General features: G+C 34.6%; 2 protein-coding genes across 9 annotated transcripts; one reads left to right on the plus strand and one right to left on the minus strand.

Moving 5' to 3' along the window:
• Window positions 1–170: 170 nt before the first annotated feature.
• On the minus strand, window positions 171–7,923 carry LOC108473351 (CSC1-like protein At4g02900). Of its 4 annotated transcripts, none has more exons than XM_017774852.2 (12): window positions 7,500–7,923; window positions 7,066–7,404; window positions 6,652–6,801; window positions 5,882–6,017; window positions 4,766–4,867; window positions 4,434–4,550; window positions 4,200–4,280; window positions 3,292–3,632; window positions 2,470–2,715; window positions 1,613–1,937; window positions 865–1,098; window positions 171–628 (listed from the first exon to the last, which is right to left on the minus strand). In XM_017774852.2, the coding sequence occupies exons 2-12, from the start codon at window positions 7,377–7,379 to the stop codon at window positions 452–454; spliced, it is 2,223 nt and encodes a 740-aa protein (XP_017630341.1). In that variant the 5' UTR covers window positions 7,380–7,404; window positions 7,500–7,923; the 3' UTR covers window positions 171–451. The 4 variants fall into 4 exon arrangements, with proteins under 4 accessions (XP_017630341.1, XP_017630342.1, XP_017630339.1 ...); XM_017774853.2 differs by having other exon boundaries at window positions 7,066–7,420; XM_017774850.2 differs by having other exon boundaries at window positions 7,066–7,923.
• A 1,379-nt stretch (window positions 7,924–9,302) lies between these two features.
• Window positions 9,303–21,187, plus strand: LOC108473437 (protein HUA2-LIKE 3-like). Of its 5 annotated transcripts, none has more exons than XM_017774986.2 (12): window positions 9,303–10,005; window positions 10,846–10,922; window positions 15,467–17,425; window positions 17,729–18,218; window positions 18,485–18,593; window positions 18,699–18,811; window positions 18,890–19,077; window positions 19,163–19,631; window positions 19,742–20,174; window positions 20,268–20,429; window positions 20,667–20,719; window positions 20,797–21,187. In XM_017774986.2, exons 1-11 carry the CDS (start codon window positions 9,883–9,885, stop codon window positions 20,690–20,692), a joined length of 4,149 nt encoding a protein of 1,382 aa, XP_017630475.1. In that variant the 5' UTR covers window positions 9,303–9,882; the 3' UTR covers window positions 20,693–20,719; window positions 20,797–21,187. The 5 variants fall into 5 exon arrangements, with proteins under 5 accessions (XP_017630475.1, XP_017630476.1, XP_017630474.1 ...); XM_017774987.2 differs by having other exon boundaries at window positions 20,853–21,187; XM_017774985.2 differs by having other exon boundaries at window positions 17,750–18,218; window positions 20,268–20,487.
• Window positions 21,188–21,839: the final 652 nt, after the last annotated feature.

The raw sequence follows: 21,839 nt of genomic DNA on the forward strand, positions 1-21,839 counted from the left end.
TTTTACCTACTATCACACAGTGTGGATAGTCATTGCTTTTGCAACCTCAATGAATGTTACAGGGACATCAAATAGAGCTTTCTGAGTTGTTATTTGTCATTTGACATACCACAAAAATCTAAATCTAAATTTACCATTTTAAAAAAAGTCCAATGATAAGGGTGTGAAAATTTTACCAAACCAAACAATTTAATGTTTTTCGTTTTAATGTTGAAAAGCAAGAGAATCATCATAAGTTCATTCAGAACCAACTTAATGAACATGTATAAGCAATTTGTTTCGACCATCTTTCTGGCTACGTTTCAATAACTAAATACCAAAATCTTGTTGTATACTTATATTATACCTACAAGAAGATAGAATAAGAATATGAAGACCAAATGCTAATACTGAACACCCATGCTGGTTTATTCCATCTCTAACTACCATCAGAACTTGATACTGAGCACCGTTAACTGCTCCTCCTTGTCAGAACAAGCGTGTTGTTCTCTTCATCAGGAACCAACAGAGGGCTCTCGAAGTGGATTCTGCCCTTGAAAACTGGATGTACATAAGCATCCTTAAGGTAGGCTCTCAAGTTTAGGTTAGGCTCTGTTGCCCGTTCTAGGGTATCTTTGGTCATTGCATCCTGTGTTTTAATAATAAAAAAGAGTCACCAAGACAAAGATCAAGGAAGAAATATGATATTTTTCCTAAAACCTTAATCCAAATTAAATGGCTTCATAGAAACTCTAGAATTCCAAAGTGCATGTTACATTTTAGCAGTATCATGTAAATATATTCCTTTATATTGATGTTTCATCAAGTTTAAAACTCTTTTCTTTTAAAAGATTAATGTAGATCATAAAGCAAAGAGATCCTCACCTGCAACGAGAACCTTACAAATGCAGATTGGAAACGGCCCTTGCAGTATACATGAAACCAAACGGTCAAAATAGGAAGAGGAAGAAGCGCAATTGTTGACTTCTCAACGCTCTTTGTGCTCAACAATCCCATTAGAAGAAGTTGAGATATTAGTAAACCAATAAGCAGACGTCGATGCACATCTGGCCAAAATGAGCCTCCACTCTCGTATCTTTGAGCGTACACGTTGATGACCTTGCAACATGAAACAGCATTGTGAACCAATAACGGATGAGTATTACACCATGAGAGGAACATTTTGCGATCATAACCATAAAAAGCAGGACATATTGAATACTGGCGCAATATGCTTCATTGTAGCCAAAAGAGAGGTTGTCTTATGGGGCTAAAGGCTGCCCCTACCTCAAAGGGATGTGCTATACCTTTATTTTACCATATTAATAGTTGTTCGACCAGAGAACTCTATATGATGAAATTAGCCCCTTGGATTCACTCCGCTTAATAATTAATCACTAAGGATACTATTTCTTCATCTTGGATTGGTCTACATGTACGGTATTGTACAACTATAAAATATCTATGAATATTTCCAGCATTCATATAAAAATTATGTATGAAAGGAAGAAAACAAAATGCTTATGTATATTTCCAGCATTTATTTAGCATCTAATGGAATGAAAGGAAATCTAAAAAGCTTTATATAGCTTAGAAATGCAAAGACAATAAAATATTAGGTTGAATAGTGTACCTGGTGACGAAATACCACATAGGAAAAAGCAAAGAAGATGATGACAAAAGGAAGAAGTACAGGTGTGACAGTAGAGTAAACAAGTCCAAGCAAGAAATACAATTGTATCTTTGGTTCATATGTTGCAAAGTTCAAACAACCAGGATCCATTGCTTCCTCCCTATCTTGTTCTGTTTTCACTAAAAACATATTTTTCAGGTGGAAAATGACTAACGGTACTAATCTGAGGATTTCTGCAGCAATCCCCGCCCATCCATCAACCATTATATAAGTAATGAAAAAAGTGGCTTTCATTGGGATAGATTCACCAACAGTTTTTGGAATCCTGCAGTACAATATCTCTAGTCAATCACACTTCCATATTCTGGTATGTTAAGATAAAATAGCATGATATAAATAGCATGAGAGGAGAGGTTGGATCTCAGGGGTGCAGACATAATGGTATGCTTATCAGCATAGCATCAACTCATAAACACATGAATGAGGATCATGACAGAGAAAAGCATGCACTGTGACTGAAAGAGTATGATAGGAACTAAAGAGTGAAAAAGTGAAAGAAAATCAGTGGCCCAGCATGGATTAAAAACTATGAAGGTAATATGTCTCAGTTCTGGTCACAAAAACATCGAACGGATTTATAAGAATACCTAATGAATTGGCATGTTGGAGTCCAGTACAAATAACTAAATGTCTTTCAGAATATATAGCAATCATTGCTTCTCGAACTTAATAAATTTCTTGTCGCGGTAACCTGGGTTTTTAACCCCCAATTTGTCTCAGTATTCAAACTGCATGTGTATATCATAGTATTAAACGTGTTACCCCGTCCATTTTTTTTGGAAAGAGTTTGTACATACTCTGTTGGAGGCTGGTGAAGGAAAGTTTTAAGCTGCTGAAATGCCGTGCCAGTGATAATACTTCCAAGAAATACATTTATGAGAAGGAATAGGTGATATTTCCCAGCTGATCTTCTATCCAAAGATGAGCATGATGAAAATCCTTCTACCTTGGACATCATCATAAGAATTGTTGGAAGTAGAATGAGAAATATCTTTAGTACAATCCCAGGGAGAAACCCTTGGATGAAGGACCTGACAGACTTCCTGAAAATGCATTTTCCAACAGTTGAAATTTCACATACATCAAATCTCAGTCGTTAATAATTGAAAGGAATGGTAAGCCTAATGATTATGTCTAAGATATCAGCCTGTGGCGAAGATCAGGTAATAGACCACAGCTGCTAATATATTCATTTTCTTAACTTTTTCTTCCCCTCCCATTGAGAGCAAGTTATGCATTAAGCAGGTGAAAATATTCTACAGGTTTTCTCTGGAAATTACACCAAAAAGAAGTTTAACTTTTCAGCATTGCAAAGCCAGAAATTTAACTATTTTACTAGTTGCAAATAACAGGAACAGAAGTAATCGGTGCTATAGTGTGTCCATGAGGCTCAAGAAATTAACAGTTAAATACTTCTTTCTTTCCATAACAATATATATTATGTAGTGCAAGATGCCATCCCTATCCATGCGCTGCTTGAGAAAATGGTTAGACGAGATGGAGATGTGAACCAGGATTCATTTAGGTCAAACACATAAATGACTGATTAAATGGAGGAAAATATTGAGGACATATAAAGAAATGCGACGCTAATAGAACAACACTGACAAGGAACTTACGTTTCTATTAAAGGCGTCAAGAAAGGAAAAACCTTCTCAATCCCTTCAATATTGGCTAGAGATTGAACAAAAGCTATAGGGATCATGAAGAAGAAAATAAGAAAAAAAAGTGCAATGGCCATGAGCAACCTTCGAATGGTGAGATCAAAATATGGTATTGCAAGATTCCTCCAATAAACATCACGTGGCTCAGGGGCCCATTCTGTCAACCAAATTGTTGGGTTATGGGATAACTGAGTTTGAGCACAGACAGCAGCCGCCCATCGGGACTTGAATGAAACAAATGCTGCTCGAACTATGGCCTTTGGATCACTCAGGACTTTTTCTCTTTCTAAAGCTTCCTACATAACAATGACAACATTACAGTTTTCCCTGTAACTAAATTACCCATTAACATAAAGGGAAGAAACAACAAACTCTATTGTTGTCTTTGACAGCATACAGCTTCATGTTTTTTTGTATTCCTTATTAAGAGAAGAGAAGAAAAGAGTAGAGAGAATATGGCGTTTCCTGGAAGTAAACTTTATATGATCTTATTGTATTGTTGCCTTGCTCCTGTCAATTCTTTCCTTAATTGAATAAGAAATTGAAAGAAAAAGTTGCCTCACTTGTCAATGTATGTGTGTGTGAATGTAAGGAAGGGAGTGCGTCTTAACCAAGAGAGACAATATAGCAATTTCCAAAAGATAGACTCTTCATTGGAAACTTTAACCATATAGCATGGTTTCAGCATCAAAATGAGAAATGCTATTAAAAATTATTTCCCTTTAAGCCAAGAATGATTATAGCAAAAAAAGATGTAATGACAAATTGTCAAAGAATAGCAGGTACAAAGCATCACATGAAACAACAGTGGAATTTAAAAGCAAAAATCCCTGGTACAGTCGCTACGGTGCACTGAAACTTACTGCTTCACTCAGCTTCTGAATCTCAGAAGAGTAATAATCGATTGCATCAACTTTAGTGCCAACAACACCACCGAAACCTGTCTATAATAACAAAAAATTTGATAATGAACTACACAGCTAAAAATCAATATGGAATAGTAAATTGCTTTGCTGTACACATCAACTTTATTCTGCCAAGAAATGAAATGGAGCCAAATAAATGTTAATAGTAAGATTGTTGTGCAAAGATATTACCCTTGTGATCGGCCTCTTTGAAGTCCTCTCATACTTATTAAAGTAGTAAGTATACCAATTTTGTAAACTCTTCTTCTTTTGAACCAATTTTGCAAGCTTATTTGCGTTATATACAACCTATCAAGTTACAGAGTAAAGTAGTTTATGTTATAGAAACTTATATCACTGGCAAATAGAAAGATAGTACTTCTAGACACCATCAGTTCCAAAATTACGTCTTATTATTTTTGATGTTAAACAGCCTATTATTATCCTTTCCTGCACTGCTGCTACTTCAAACTAATTTACCGGTTGAATTATCATAGGTGATGCAACTTTTCAAAGAAACACACCTGATGAGTGAGATAAGAGTCAGGGTGATTTACACGAAAAAAATGTTCAATGTGCTCACTAACTGTTTCATCAGGATCAGGAGGAACATTTCTCACTAGAACCTGCAAAACATATTAAAGCAAACAAAAGCAAGGAAAATTAAGTGCTAAAGCTGGGATAAGACAAAAATGCTTCAGATACATGCACATGTACATTGATTGTGTCAAACATGACAGACTCACAACTGCCATCTATCTTACACCAGCAACATGTGACCCTCTAAGTCGATCAACTTTAGGTAGAATGACAGGGTCCTCATGGAGACACCATGATTCTATAATTGACTTGCACAAAACTGGGAGCTTTCAAGGTTGAATCTTAAGTTTTAAGATGGAGGATCTTATTTACAGAATGGGAGAGTGCTACCTCCCGTCATATAGCCCAAGGCTCAATGTACCCAAAAACATTTTCAGTTGAATAAAGAAGCAATGATACGAGTATGTCAGTTGTTATAAATTATAATAGAAAAATGATCCTGGAAGACCAAAACTGTGGGATGAGAAAAGAGGGGAAAACCTAGAAGAAAAGTGCCTAATTCAAGATAATGCAATGCCATTGACAAAGATACTTCAAAAGCTTGATCAATAGGACGTTATATGACAGTTCATGTTATACTAGAGGCACAACTTCATCATGTGCTAAAATACTTGATTAAGACAAAGCAAACCTTTCTCTATTTAATTGTATAATACATTAGGGAGCATAACTTTAGGTTATCTGATTCAGATATTACACATGAATGCATGATCTGTCTAGTCAGAGACTTGAGAATCTCTGATATTCATCATGAAAAACATCTTAGCCTGCAATTTTAATACGAATAAAATATTAAATACCATTTAATGATGATTCAAAATTTTAAGGACAGCCTTTTGAAGCTGTTGCGAGACATCCAATCCAATTACTTCAAATGTTCAAGCTAGATATGGTGCCAGTATCAGGATATGCGTGTGTTTTTATGTTTGCAACTAGAGATTCTGGTGCACTTAAGAGATCAGCTTGCATAAGATAATCAACAGTTGTAAATAACAGCATAACAATATAGGCATTAAGCAATGAACAAAGCAAAAACTCACAGTGAATTGATCAGGACGACGATTTTCTGATGCTAGATATCGTAACCTCATAGCAGCTACTTCTTTGTATTCAACATATAGCACATAAAATGTCCAAAGTGCAAATACATATGACATAACAATATGCACCCAGAACCTGAAAAGGATAAACTGAAACCTCATAACAGAGAAATGGAATAGATACTTCGTGCAAAATGAAAACTTTACAGTATAACAATACTTGGGCAAATGTAAAAGCCGAAAAGGAAAAGAGACAAAGTACTGTATTACTTGGATGAGGGCCTAAAACTGGATTTTTATCTCTAACATGCCTCGTGCACAATCCTTTAGAAATGGAAGTGCTAAGCACAAGCTTTACTTTTGCCTTGTGCTAATAATAGAATGATGGCACCAGATGTTTGAACCATTCAACCCTAAAATGTATGTTACTGCATGAGGACCTTGAGAACAGGTAGCAACAAACCAAAACAGTGTAAGAATCAGATTTCAGAACTCCAAAAAGGAGATGGAGTACAGTAACACGGTATTTAATATAGTTTGCAACACCTCCTCAGAGCTGCATATAACATAAATATTGAAATATTAAAACCTGTCTCACATTCTGCTTGAACAAAAATTACATCACTAGTGTTGGGAAGGCCTAGTATTTAAAAATTAATCTAGACCCCAATTTTTTTCCAATTCTGTAACTGATGAATTCCAGATGACAATCAGGGTAGGGCATTCGATAAGAGAAGAGCTAAAGAAAAAAAGAAAAAGTTATTCCTGACCTTTTTGATCCATCTGGAACATTTGATATTGACAGCTTGTCGATGTCGTTGTATGCTAAATTCTTGACACCCTCTAATGTTTCCCCCGTCCAATTGACAGGGACCAAAACCAAAAAGGCTAGCACAGCTAAGGGGCCAATTACTTTCAAGCTGCACATAATCGGCATCATAATCATATTATGCTGCTTAACCCATAGCAAACAACAATACGAAACTGTAAACTGTACACTGATTCGAACACAATTATTTCGTATTATACAGTACATCATGCATTTCGTACTTTGAGGGGGGGGACATCGATATGTCGCTTCCAAATTATCGTAAAGATTAGTATATTATTTGTTTCTGCCTAATTGCACTTTTTGTTTGGCAAATAACAGAACCATCAACCCAACGGGTATCTAAAAAACTGACCCGAGAAGGTAAATTCGAATATATACAACAGAATCGAGCCCAGCATGATCAATGAGTTCGAGTTCAGGCATTCTAAAAGCTGCAGGCATCCAATTCAAGAATTTAATGTATGTCCTCCAATCTAAGTTGACAAATCGGGTTACGCATACTCCAGATCGCCTCGGGCTGTTTCTTATCCCCCTTCGATACCATTTCGGAAAGTAAACCCTATCATTAATTGGTTGAAGCCTCAATATTGCAAAAGCCACAAGGAATGCAAATGCAGAGAGAAGATTCAAAGCAGCTGAAACAGATATCTCTCGGAGGTTCGCCATTTCTTTCCTCGCTGGTGCAATTTACCTTGAATAAAAAGTCACTGAAATCTTGGTTATACCATCATGAGATTTCGGGTAATAATAACAATGAGAAACCAGAGGAAGAAACGAAAAGCCGACCTGACAATGGCGAGGCCTTTTCAAAATTGGACTTTCGACGAAACTGGCGACGAACCGAAATCAGATTCAATTTTCTTAGGAAACGGAGATGAAAATTAGTGGGTTTTTTTTTTTGTTTTTTTTTCTTGTTTTCCTTTTATTTTCTTTCCTTCGTCGCTTTTTTCTTGACATCAAATAGATTTGGAAGAGTGCAAATGCAATGGCGGCAAAAAGGACGGAACTCGGTTTTGGTGTCGTTAAAATTTTCAAACTTGTAACTCACAAAGCTCAAATATTTAAAATTTTATGGGATTACCCTTTGGCCTTTTGGTTTCTTCACGCCTCTCTGCACACTCGTGTTTATATAGAAGGTAAAGCTTTTAATTTTATAAAATTTTGAAATAATAAAATTAAAGGATAAAAAAACCTCAGTAATAATTTTAAAGAAAAAGTCAATTAAGTACTTTTAAATTTTAAAATTTATTTAAAATTATAAATAAAATTCATAAAAAGAAGTTATAAAATTATAATTTTTTATTAAAAACAACAATATTAACCAATAAAAGAGTAGGGTCAATTTTTAAAAAATTTATAACCATTTAATTTTAGTGGATTGTTATTGTTATTTTTATTAATAATTTTATAATTTTATAAATTTTGTTTATAATTTTACCATTTAGTCTTATCAGTTTCAAAAAAACTATTTCCTTTCAATAAAAAATAAGATTCAAATTGAGTAAATGTATAAAAATTGAGGGTTATATTTATTCTTATATCCTATATATAAATATCAAATTTTAACTGAAAAACTATTTTAATCACTTGTCTAATATATATGAATAATTTACTCATTTTCACTAAGAAAACTAAAATACAGTTTAACAGTTTTATCATACTTTTACCCTCCCAGTATTAAAAGATGGTGGCAAATTTTAATACTGCAAACACTTTTTAACTAAATTCATTGAGAGAACATTTATAATAATATACAGATTTCCTAAAAGATAAAGCATTTTATGCCGATGGTGGCAATTTTTAATACTAATAACGTTTTAAAGAAAAGTCATTGATTAATTGATGTAATAAATACAGAAACTAATATTGAAGTTTAAATTGATTTTTTTATCTTTGACATTTATTTTACTATTTATGTTTTAGATTTATGATTATTTTTTTAATAGTATTTATATGTGTTTTTTTTAAATGTGGTATATTTTATCATTTTACTAAATACTTATTAATATATTTCATTTTAATATAATATTAGATATCTAATAGTAATTTAAACTAGTGACGATGCCACGTGAAATTGAGTCCATGAAAAAAAAGTTATAATTCAACAATTTCAACACATAAAAAGTATCATGAATAATTGTATAAAAATATATATCATTATTCAAATTTATTTGATGTATTTTTTCTAATTATTATTTTAATAGATTTGTAATAATTACATTAACTATATGCATTAATTTATATAATTTTTATAAACGACTCAATTTTAAAAATGGACCATAATTAAAATTATGACTCAATCCCTAAACCAATTTTGGGAAAAATTAAAAGCCTGTATACCATTAAATACTAATAATCAATAGGCCCAATTTCCATTCTAATGACCCATGATAAGACTCATTTCCTCTAATAATAATCAAATGAGAAAAAAATAATAAAAATAAAAATTAAATTAATAATTTTATTATAGATTTTGATGATAATTATACTGATAATTTGAATCTTAAAAGCTAATTAATTTTAACTTAGACATTTTTACTACCGATACGGGGAGATTTATTCATGTTTTAGGTTTTTTAAATTACAAGGAATGAGAATAACATGAAGGGGTTAAAATATAGGAGAGATAGGTCGTCCAAAGTATAAACTCTTCTGAGTCATGATAGCGTTTTGCCTCGTTATCATTAGTGAGTGACACTAAGTTGGGTGAGTCACGTGGATTTGCTTCCACCTTTTGACCCTTCCACACCCCTCTCATACCAGTTTCCGCCACCCCCCAAGTCTTAACCTACGCTCCCTGCGTTTTAGCACTTTTCCTTTCTCACTGTTACTTAACCTACACCCTAACGTGTACTTTAGCAATACCCCATCCTCTCCATTTTGCATATTCTCTTTAGTGATTATCTTTCTATTTCAAAACCAAGAAAGGAAAAAAGAACAAAAAAGCACTCTACAAAAAAAAAAAAAAAAAAATAGGGTTTTTTCTTCTTTTCACAGAGTATCAGACTTTGTTGCTCACTCACTTTCGATTCGAGGTGGGCGCTTCAAATGCCTTCAGAATTTGTGCCAAATTGCTGCGCCGGAACCTTAGAGAGTGCCAAAGTATTATGCCTTTTGGGCGATTTTGGCGTGCCTTTGAGTTTGGGATAATTGTTTTATATATACTCTGATGGCGCCCAGCCGAAGGAAAAGCGCCAGTAAGGCGGCTGCCGCGGCTGCCTCTCGCCGCCAATGGAAAGTCGGCGATCTTGTCCTCGCTAAAGTCAAAGGTTTCCCTGCTTGGCCTGCTACGGTATGCCAAGACTTATATCACTATCTTCTATTTTCTCCTGTTTTAAATCTCTGTTATGCTGGAATACATGTTATTGCCTTAGGTTTGTGGTTGCATGTGAGTTTTAATGATCCTTTTCTTTTGTTGATTTAGTGGCATGATCAATTCTATTTAGCATATGTTTATGTGTTAATAGTGCATTAATCAGGAGGAATTCTTTGGTGGGTTTCTATTTTGTTTTACTGATTAATATTTAACAATGTTCTGAAGTTGCTTTTCCCGAATCCAAAGGGGAATTAAGTGTTTGTTAATTACAAATTTGAATGCATGAGTTAGAAGTTAAATTAGAAATCTTTTCGCTAGTTTTATTTGAAAATTAGATTTTAGGGAAAATTGAATCCTTGGTATCTCAGTTCTGCTAGAAAGTACTTAAGAGAGGAGACATATTTACCTTTTGTTTTGTAAGATTTATTTATTTCATATCTAACTTCTTTACTTTTGATTTCTTAGTAATATTTTTTTTCATATCTAAATTATAAATCTTATAAAATACTTTTGATTCATTTCTAACTTCTATTTTGGGAGGAAAAAGGACAATTTTGACTAAAATAAATAAAACAAAGGGAAATTGGTCCAAAATTTAATACTATGCCCGTAATGTAAGTGGTATTAAGATTACACCCTGCATTCTGGCATCTTGACATTATTTGACATTATTTGGGAATGTGAGATTATGTGGTGGCTGTAATGTTGAGGATCAAAACAACCTAATCTTATATCAGAATGATATTATGAGGGTTTAATGTAACATTCGCGAACCAAATGCACCTTTAGGCTTATGTTTCTAATTGCTTTTGGCAGGTAAGTGAGCCTGAGAAGTGGGGCTATTCATCTGATTGGAAGAAAGTTATGGTTTACTTTTTTGGAACACAGCAAATGTAAGTACACATTTGAATATTTTCATCTTGTTCAATTTATCTTTTCGCTTTGCTTTACTTGTTTATAAGTCATGACAAGTTGCAACTTTGCATTCTCTGTTTTTGGTTTTTCTTGTTGATATTAATGTAATATTTTGAAAATGTTTCGTTGACTTGTGTTATTTGATTATTCCAAGCAAATATGATTTGGATGGGATCTGTCCTTGTAGCATATTGTCTAGATTTATTGATCTATATATTTTTATCATCCCAACAAATGAGATAATTTGGATTTAGGACGTCCTTGAAGGGTAGAAGCATCTAACATTCTATTTCTAGATGATTTATTAAACTATATTGACAACTAGAGGTTTTCATGGGCTAGGATTGGGTTTATATTTTTCTACCCTGGGCTGGCTCGGCCTGACCCAATTTGCTGTTATACAATTGCATAACATTGATCTAATATAAAGAAAACAAAGCTCAAAAGTAGGATTATGGTGTGGTAGAATTTGGTCTACTAAGTGGTGATTTGTTTATATTATTCTAAGAGAGTTTTGTATAGGAACTTCATCAAACTGGGCACTTGAATTTGTCAATTGCTGAATTTTGATGAGGTGAAGGAAAAAGGACCTCTCTCTTTGGGGTCCTTTGGATCATGGAATGTTGTATGGTTACCAGTGGTCATCTTGCATTTTGTAATCACATAACTATGTTTGGTTCAACAACATTACGTTGAGCTGGTAATATTATCACCGACAGTGCCAAGATTCAATAATATAAGGGGTAATCTTAATACCAATCTTATATTACTTTGATAACATGAGATTTGTGACAAATTTACCATCATTCTTAATGACTTTGATCCATTTTTTTTAAAACCAAGACAAAGAAATAATAAATACTAATAAATTCTTTTTCCTTATGTATATTCATTCAATTAACAATTTAACTATATTAATTTATTTGTATTTATTATAAGAGAGTTTTGTCTATTATTATTAGTTGAGGAAACTTAACATTTGTTTGTTAGATTACATTTTGTTGATTAAATTACCTGAATTTTTAATTAGTTAATAGTATTACTAGTGAGTTTTTTCCATTATTCAGTGATGTTGCTTCCTAAAAACCTCATCATCAAGAAGTGCTCCTGAACAGCTCTCAAATAAATCTCTTTAAATCATCCCAAGAATGGAGAAGCAACTTACTCAGAGTTCACTGTTGCTTCAACTGTTTCCTTTGTTTTCTCTTGCATTAATCAGTTTACATTATTCCATAGCTGGTTTCTTTTCTTCATGCAATGGATGAAAATTTCTGTTTTACATTATGTTGGTCTGGTAAACCTCTCATTTCTTTGTATTTTCCTACTAAGTAATGTCTAATACTTTTCACTGGAGCTTGCTGCATCTAGGCATAAAGTTGAAACTCCTTATTGTAATTTTCAATTATTGATTCATGGATTGGGTTGTTGAAAGCTGTTGTACGTTCATTAGATGATGTTAAAAGTAAGTCTTATTAAGGCCTCAGTATCCTCCCGGTGACATGAGCTATCTTTTCCGGATTGTAGATTAGATATTTTCTTTGTTGTTATCCAATGTCTGCTTTATACTTTGTTTGGATTGTCTTCAGTCCTTCCACTTTATCTTATAAGAGTTAACCTGATAATAGATTTACAGTTCTCATTCAGAAAACCGGTAGATGGGTTTTTAAGGTGTAGAGAGTTGTATTCTGAAATGGACTTTTTTGGGACTCACAAGTGAATACATGATGCATGCTTAGTTGGGATGCTACCATTCTAATTTATATTTCCTAAAGGTGCTTGTGACATTTCTTCCCTTAAATTTTTTTGTACGCGATAGAGACATCAGGAAAACTAGAAAATGATTTTTAGATTATCAAATACCTGAAACATTAGTGGTATTGTTTTTAGATTTTGTAAATCTCAATAGTTATTTGATGATGCTGATGTATAGTAAGACCAGCGAAGATTTAAGGAGTCATTTGATAACTAGGGTTTAGAAGTTCCTTGGGATATCTATCAGCTGTGTTGTAACATTCTTTGACCTAATGATATTTCATCAGCGTAATTCTTGATGTGGATGTTCTGTATAACCTGTTAAACAAATGAAAACGGTAGAGGAAAGAAGACAATGCTTCCTTCTAATGTGTAGCAAAACTTGTATGTATGATAAGAATGTTGTCCTAATTTGTTATATAAATAACCATGTGTGGGCTGCCCTTGGGATTAGATACATGGAAATATAATGGAATACATAATTTTAATAGGTAGTTTTGATAATTACTCTGTAGAAGTCTTATACATCAAAAAAGCCCTTAAAAATGCAAAAAAATTCAATTAAGCCTCTGTATTAAATTCACACCCAATTAAGCCCCTCTATTTAAATTTCTGTCATTGACCACATTGACCATTAGAATAAATTGGACCAATCAGATGGTGACACGTGGTTGCTTATAGTTTAATGTAATATTTTTCCCATAAAAAAACAGAAAAAAATTATAAAAATAAGAAATATTGAATATTAAAATTAAAATTAAAATTAAAATTGATATAAACTTATTAAAATTATAAGTATTATAAAATATAAAAAATCTAATAAATTATAAAATTAATAGAACTTATTTAAAATTAAAAAAAACATATTAGAATACTTAAAAATAGAAAATAATTTGTAAAAAAATTGTAAAAACTTGAACTAGACCAGTTAGCCCGAAATCAGTAAGGGTCCGAGTTCGGGGAAAGCAATTAGATTGATTGACTTAGGAATCGGTAGGCTGAATCGATTTTTTATTTTTTAATATTTTATCAAATCAAAATTTCATTATCCAACTATTAGCATATGTAAGAATGAAATATTCTAACCAAGGTTTGCAGAATCGAACCAGTGGTCGAATCAATTAGGCCACCAATTTGGTAGTTTGATTGATCTGTCCAGTTCAATTAAATAAAAAATATATATTAAAAAATAAAAAATCGGTTCAACTATCTGGTTCCCAAGTCAACCGGCCTAATGTCTTTTTCTGGATTGATACCTTGCCGATTTCGGTCTAATCGGTCCAACTCAAGTTTATGAATTTTTTTTATAATTTTTATAAGTTTATATTAATTTTAATACTTTTTTATAATTTTTATAATTTCTATAGAATTTAATACGTTTTATAATATTTTAAATATGTTTTATTAATTTTATAATTTTTATAATTTTTCTTTTTTAATATTTTTAGGATTTTTTAATTATTTTTATGAGAAAATATTAGATTAAACCAGAAGTTGCCATGTGTCACCATTTGATTTATCTGCCAATTTCTTTTAATGGTCTTAATTGATTATTTTAGTTAATAGCAAGGGCTTAATTGGGCGCAAATTTAATATAGGGGCTTAATTAATTTTTTTTTTGCATTTTCTTAAGGGCTTTTTTTATATTTAAGCCTATATAAAATTACTGTAAATATCTTTTTTCGGTTGTTTTTTTAAGTGGATAGTTGTCTGTTGATGGTTGCAACTGTGTCTGTTCTTTTCCTTTTTTTTGGATAAATGTAATTTCATTTATCCAAAGAATACATTTATCCAAAGAAGCAAAAATCTCTGCTACCGTAAACCAAAATCAATAGAATTCCCCTATTGACAACTGATCCCCCATCTATTCAAAGCCAACAAACAATACTTCATTCATCCCATATTGACAATTGATCCACCATTCTATACAAAGCCATCTATTAGCATTGTCTACCCTATTAATATTTTTCCCCAACAGTTTAATAAGCACAATATCTTGGATGGAGTTGACAACTTGTTCTTCATTTCTTTGTATACCTTGAAATTGTCTATAATTCCTTTCTCGCCATATCAAATATATACATGCATTCCATGCAATTTTCAGGATGAGAGTAATCAAGGATCTACCTTTCAATTTCTTGATAGCTAACAGCAACACTTAATTCAACTCATGACCCTTCTTTGCAGGTGGCATAACTTCAAAATCTACTCCCAAACTTTCTTTGAGAAAACACAATTAAAAATAAATGGTTTCGATTCTCTCTTGCGGCTCCACATAGCATGCATGCTTCATCAACATTTAAACCAGTAACTTTCAATTTCCCCTTTGTTGGCAATCTATCCAGTTTAGCCATCCATGTGATAACCGAATTTTTGGGAACATTCAAAGAATGCCACAACAGTCTATACCATTTAACTTTTTCTTTCTTTCTTCTAATCTCCCTCCAAATGTTGCTTTTGTATGTTGAGGGCATCTCTTGCAACCTCTCTTAGTTTTAAAATACTCTGCCAAGTCCAGCTGCCAAGCTTTCTGTTAGGTAAATGCCAAATTGACGCTTCCTTTATCACATACTCATAGATCCAAGCAATCCAAGGTGAACCTTCTTCTCTCAAAAAACTTTTAATATGCTGAATTAGACAAGCCTGGTTCCATCTTATTAAATCTTTCAGCCCAAGCCTCCTTCTGTATGCCTGTTCTTTTTCTCTTCATGCATAATTCAACTTAGTTTATTTTGCATTCACAATTCACATATGGGTATCTTTCATGCAGAGCATTCTGTAATCCTGCTGATGTTGAAGCATTTACAGAAGAGAAGAAACAATCTCTTTTGACCAAACGTCAGGGGAAGGGTGCAGATTTTATTCGTGCAGTCCAGGAAATTATTGACAGTTATGAGAAGTCAAAGAAGCAGGATCAAGTTGATAACTATAATTCTGCTGATGGAGTTACTCAGGCAAATTGTGGGAACTCAGGGGACTCATCTGTGTCAAAGGATCTGACTGACACTTGCGAGGCAACTGAGATTGCTCAAGCTGATGCAAGAATAGATGCTCTGCATGAAAAAGAATCAGTCTCAGAACAACCTTCAGATACATTTCCGGTTAAAGAAGAATCTGTTTTGACCACATACTCATCAAGAAAAAGATCTGGAAGTGTACGATCTCAAAAATCTATTGGACAGCAGAAGGCATCACCAGTTCGAAGAGGTAGAAGCTCAACAAGGGTGGAATCCTCTAGATTCCAGAACTTTATGATGTCGTCTAATGATGTTAGGAGTGTCTCTGATGTATCAACAAATGTGATCCAGAATGGGTCCCAAAGGAAGAATAAACAAGTCAAGAAGTCTACAGATGCATCTAAGAGTGATGATGTGGACTTATCTGTGTTAATGCTGAATGGTAGAATTGATGACAATGGGTCTGACATTGCTACTGTTGATTCTGATGCTGGTAGTTTCAATGAGGGTAGCTCTATGGATTGTAGTTGTAAACCTGAAGACTCTGGGACTGTTGTTGAGTGTTTGGAGGGAGATGCTGAGTTGAGCAACGGGCTTGATTTCCAAATAAAAGCTCTTGTCATTAAGAGAAAAAGGAAACCATTTAGAAAGCTGGTGAACATTGATCCTGCTGAGCCTCTTGCAGAAGCAGATCTGAGTTTAGGAATCAGTAATACGAGAGAAAATTTGCAGAATACTTGTGATAATTTAAATGAGAGATATTCCAAAGATGATGGAGATGAGCATCTACCATTGTTGAAAAGAGCAAGGGTTCGCATGGGCAAACTGTTAGCTGCCGATGAGTTTGTTAGTTCTTCACCAATGGAAGAAAAGCCTATTAGTGAAGGCACTGTCAATTTATTGCATTTGCAGCAGATGAGTCCATCAAGCAGTCACAATGATTCTCCTACTGAGAGAGACTCTTTGTTGTTGAAGGGTGCTTTGATTAATGTATCACCTTCAAAAGGTGACAGTGAAGTTCAAGGGAGTAGGCCAGAATCTTTGAAAGTTTTGAGAAATCAGTTAGGGTGTTTGGCAGGCGGTGAAGCTGCTTTGCCTCCATCTAAACGCCTCCATCGTGCTTTGGAAGCTATGTCAGCTAATGCTGCTGATGAAGATCAGGCAATTGCTGAACTTTCTGCAACCATGAAAACATTAGATGATGAAAGTCACGACTCTCTGGTGAGTTCTCATGTAACTGTTGAGGACAAAGAAGCTAATGTGTTGGAGCAACATGGCAGGGATTTGATTGCTAATAGTGATTCTGGCATGTTTTCCGTATCAAACTCTATGCCTTCAGATAAGTTTGTCGAATCTTCTGTGGAACCACTTGTTTGCTGTCAACCTGTGAAGTGTCCTAAGAATCAAAAGCATGTACAACATGAGGATGTCTTTGTGGAGCCTATGAACCATGCTAGTTGTAATACTCATAAAAGCCAATGTTTAGACCATTCATCCCCTAATCCTGAGAAAAGCCAAGCTAGTTTCAGATCTAATTGTGGTTCTTTATATCAAAAGTTCCCTTCAAATGATGATTTGGTTGCTGAACCTGCTGGCTTGAGCAATTTCGGGGCTGAAAATCCTGATGAACAGTTTAATACTTCAGAACATGCTGACATGAGTTCTGATCCTGTCACTGTGACTGGGAAAACTTGTAAAGTTTCTCCTCAAGATGGCTCCAAAAGTGAGCGACTGAAGTCTCAAATTAATGACAGCAGCTTAGTCAACAGCATGTAAGCATATTTATCTTGCTTTTATCACAGTTATTAGGTGAATTATATCTAGAAAGTAATATAGTAGAGAATTATTTGTTCTGAAGTATGCCATGAAATTTTGCATTTAACAGCCTAACTTGAACCTGAAATCATGAGAGTGATCTGTTATTAATTTGCAGAATTTGGAGTATGATGGCAGCTTATTGTAAGCAAATTAAATAATCATGATGTGTAAACCTCATGAGAATTTAGTTCACTGAGGGCTCTTTTTTAAGCATGTTTTCTCAGTTTTTTTAGTGGATATCTGCTATTGATTTGCAGAATTTCCCCTTATTCATGTAGGCATGAGGTTGAGGAAGAGTTTCAACCTGAAATGAGGCATAAGACAACTTCTAGTTTGAATCTTGATGACAACTCAGACAAGGATGTTGTGGGTGCCCAGTTAAGTCCATGTTCAGCTGATGGAGTAGATTCTTCTGCACGGGTCTCTCCTTCAAATGCCTCTCTTTGTCATGTTTCTACCTCGGAGAGTGCTAGTATTGTTCATAGCAATGGGTATTGTAGTCCAAATGTTCATTTGTGTCCCAACAAAGTTTTATGTGTTTCAAGTGCTGACGATGAAGCCAAAGCTGATTCTGTGACCTTTGAAAGACCAAAATCTGTCAGTAAGTGCAGTAATTACACTGATGCACAAGCTGTTCTGTTGTCTTTTGAAAATATGCTTGTGATCTTAACGAGGACAAAGGAGAGCATTGCTCGTGCAACGCGAATAGCAATTGATTGTGTCAAATTTGGCGTCTCTGCTAATAAGGTAGATAAAGGCATTTTGTAGACTGTCAAGTTATCAAAGGCATTTTTACTTATTAGCACTTAAATTGAAATTTGTCATAGATAAACTTTGGCATTAACGTTATTTATTCATTCATTCCCCTTTTAGGATTTCTTTCTGGGCTAATACTGTATATTCTGAATACTAAGAGAGCGCGCATGCTAAAAGCATGTACAGATGATATACCGTTATCACAAAAGCTCTTATTTTTTATTTTGAAATTCATTGGTTTCTTCTTTTTAATCTAGGTTGTGGAAATTATTGCTCGAAATTTGGAGAGGGAGTCAAGCTTACACAAAAGGGTGGATTTGTTCTTTCTTGTGGACTCCATTACTCAGTGCTCCCGGGGTTTGAAAGGTATTATTTGTATTTATTTACTTTGTGAATTTTTTATAATTTAGCAGCATGTTAGGTGTTTGGTCTGTAACTTATGGCTATGTGCTTACCGAATTTGGTATCCAGGTGATGTTGGTGATATCTACCCTTCAGCTATTCAAGCAGCACTTCCTCGTCTACTCAATGCTGCAGCTCCCCCTGGACCTAATGCACAGGAAAATCGTCGACAATGCTTGAAGGTAGGTGGCTTTGATGTTTTTATTTTTCTTTATATTTTGTGTGGATTGTTGGTTTCTCACCTTTTCTCTTTGATGTAGGTTTTGAGACTGTGGTTGGAAAGAAGAATCCTTCCAGAATCTGTTGTTCGGCACCATATACGAGAACTTGATTCCCTTAGTGTTTCATCTTCTGGTGGTGTCTTTTCTCGTCGTTCAGCTAGAACAGAGAGAGCATTGGATGATCCTATTAGAGACATGGAGGGTATGCTTGTTGATGAGTATGGCAGGTCTATATTTCAGTATCACTTCAACTTATGGTTACTTTAAACATTCTAGATCTGTGTTCCTGAGATTTGTTTTTTCTTGCCCCAGCAATTCAAGTTTTCAGCTCCCCGGATTTTGCATGCCTCGAATGCTCAATGAGGAGGATGAGTGTAGTGATTCTGATGGAGAAAGTTTTGAGGCTGTCACTCCAGAGCACTATTCTGGAGGTCCTGAAGAACAAGAGGCAAACCCTGCAAGTGAAAAGCGCAGACATATTTTGGAAGATGTTGATGGTGAACTTGAAATGGAGGATGTTGCTCCTGAGATTGAAATGAGTTCAACTAGTTGTGCTGCTGGAACCAATACTGCACAAACTTTGCAAGAGCATTGTGATCAGCATTTTCCATTGCCATTTGCCCCACCTTTACCTCATGATGTGCATCCGTCATCACCACCACTGCCATCATCTCCACCTCCGCCACCCCCTCCACCGCCTCCTCTTCCTCCACCCATCCCCCCTCCTATTTCTGGTCCCTACACAAACAATGTTGATTCAACAATTCATACAAGTATACAGGTAGGTCCTCGTTTGTGTTCCTTTCAGTGGTTTCTTATAATTATGACAATGATGATAATGTAATAGTGAAATACGTTTTTTATGTACTTTTTTTCTTATTATATTTGCAGGACAGGCAGGATGATTTGAGATCTATGGTTCCACCGTCAGTTGCACCCAGAATCAATTCAACAGTGTGCGCCAATACAGTCCCATATAATGGTCCTGATCCTAGAAATCCTTCTGTTATGCAGGTTTCAGATTGTAATACTGCTTTCAATAGTTGCCCAGTGCCTCCGGTGAATAATATCCAACAACCTGATGGCCCGAACTATCACAATGCCTACCCTCCACAACCTCTCCATCCTGCACCTACAAATCAGTTTGCATATGTTAATTCAGCCTTGCATGTGAATTTGATGAGGGATGCACCCCCTCCATACACTGACAGATACTCTTCACTAAACTTTGATGGTGCAAATTATTATCACAGCCATGAGAGAATGAACCTGGCCCCAAATGAACCTAGAGAGAGCTGGAGGTATCCTCCACCACCTTTTTCTGGTAAGTTTCTTGAATCATGTTTTGTATCAGTCTACTGTTATCATGCCTTGATTTGTCTGATGACACCTGATTCTTTATATTTTCTCCTAACAGGACCCTGGTATGCTGATAACGCCAATTCATCGTATGGCCATGGCCATGGTTCTTATGGTGGGCCCCAATGTGAGCCAACAAGGTTTCCAAACGAGGGATGGGGCTTCCGCCCCCCTCCAATGGATCACAGAAACTTCTTTCCTGGCAGACCACCTGCAGAAGGTATGGTTCCCATTGGATCAAGAGGTTCACATTTCTCCTGTGAGATTGTGGTTCAAAAGTTAGACAAAGCTCTCTCTCTCTCTCTCTCTCTCTCTATATATATATATATATATATGTTTTTTTTTTTTGTGTGTGTGTGTGTGTGGATCATTTTGCATTTGCATACTTTCTAGATACCCTGCATTCAGGTAGGTTTAGGTCGGGCCTGATACTTGAAGTCCCTTTTATTTGTTTCAGCTCCTTGCATTTGGCTGCCAAGATGACCAAATATTAATCAGTTGCTTTAATTGGTACGTCACATTTTAGTGATAGTTTTATCATTTCTTTCAGAAGTTCTCTTTCTCACTGGTTTTGTTGTCATGAATAGGTATTAAAACCCCCTTTTTTTCTTTTGGCATGGGTTCTGCGGCTTGTTGAAAACAGCTGGGAGTTTTTGCATGCAATGAACCGATAATAGGATGAGTTGAGCCGAAGATGAGCGTGTCGGCATTGCTGATTCTGATTTTGTAAATATGTAAAATCTACCACCGGGCAGGACAGTATGATTGGGAGAGTAAGGCTATCATCGTGTATCAAAATTTTATTTTGTTTTTGTTTTCTTTTTGCATAATTTATTCTCATCAGCGCCCAATTAAAGACCTTTAGCAATTTTTTAATCGGGCCATTCCCTATCAACCTTTTGTTCCCTATACTTTGTTGTAACAGTACTATTTTATTAATACAGTGGCAGGCAGGCAGGCAGAGTTTCAATGGATGAATCTAGTTGTATTCTTATTGTTGATGAACTGTTCTTATATATACAGGAAAAGAGTCGTAAAGTCTAACCTAAAAACTAGGATTTTTATATTTCATCTATAAATAAATTCGGAGCTTTATAATTTGCTTGAGTTATGCTTTTAGGATTGATTTTATGATTAAGTTTGTGGTGGTGCGCTTGATAGGGGATAATATTTTTCTTTTCGAGAGTCGGTTATGATTTATTGGTTATAGAGCAGTTGCTAATCCGGTATTGTGCGTGGGCAATGTGGTCATTTCTGAAGAATTAATGGGGAGTATTTATACTTGTATGTACTTCTAGGGCTTGATTTTAACTATACTAATGAAAATAGGATAAGACATACAGCTATAAGTGTCCTAGCATTGATGGATGTTGAAATTATTGTGTGATATTATCTGTCGTAATTTAATGTCAAATTAGGTTCTCTGGCATACTTGATTAGCTTGTTGTCAAGAAATATAAGAGTATTTTCAATTTTTTTTTTATTTTTAGTTCTTAATGCTAATAATAATTTTTCTTACATTTTGATCCTTTTGCAAAGCTATTTCGTTGGGATTATATTACATCTAAAACATTGATAATATAGTTACTGGAATACTATCTATATACATCGAGAGATAGCTCCTAAGTGT

This window comes from Gossypium arboreum, chromosome 11 (genome assembly GCF_025698485.1).
Source record: "Gossypium arboreum isolate Shixiya-1 chromosome 11, ASM2569848v2, whole genome shotgun sequence".
Lineage (NCBI taxonomy): Eukaryota > Viridiplantae > Streptophyta > Magnoliopsida > Malvales > Malvaceae > Gossypium > Gossypium arboreum.

Coding starts and splice junctions, on each gene's coding strand:
- LOC108473351 (XM_017774852.2), bottom strand. CDS start 7,379: ATGGCGAACCTCCGAGAGATATCTGTTTCAGCTGCTTTGAATCTTCTC. Junction 6,802..7,065: donor ATTCGAATTTACCTTCTCGG/GTCAGTTTTTTA, acceptor GATTATGTGCAG/CTTGAAAGTAATTGGCCCCT. Junction 3,633..4,199: donor TTCAGAAGCTGAGTGAAGCA/GTAAGTTTCAGT, acceptor ATTGTTATGTAG/GAAGCTTTAGAAAGAGAAAA.
- LOC108473437 (XM_017774985.2), top strand. CDS start 9,883: ATGGCGCCCAGCCGAAGGAAAAGCGCCAGTAAGGCGGCTGCCGCGGCT. Junction 10,923..15,466: donor TTTTTTGGAACACAGCAAAT/GTAAGTACACAT, acceptor TCTTTCATGCAG/AGCATTCTGTAATCCTGCTG. Junction 19,632..19,741: donor CAATTCATACAAGTATACAG/GTAGGTCCTCGT, acceptor TTATATTTGCAG/GACAGGCAGGATGATTTGAG.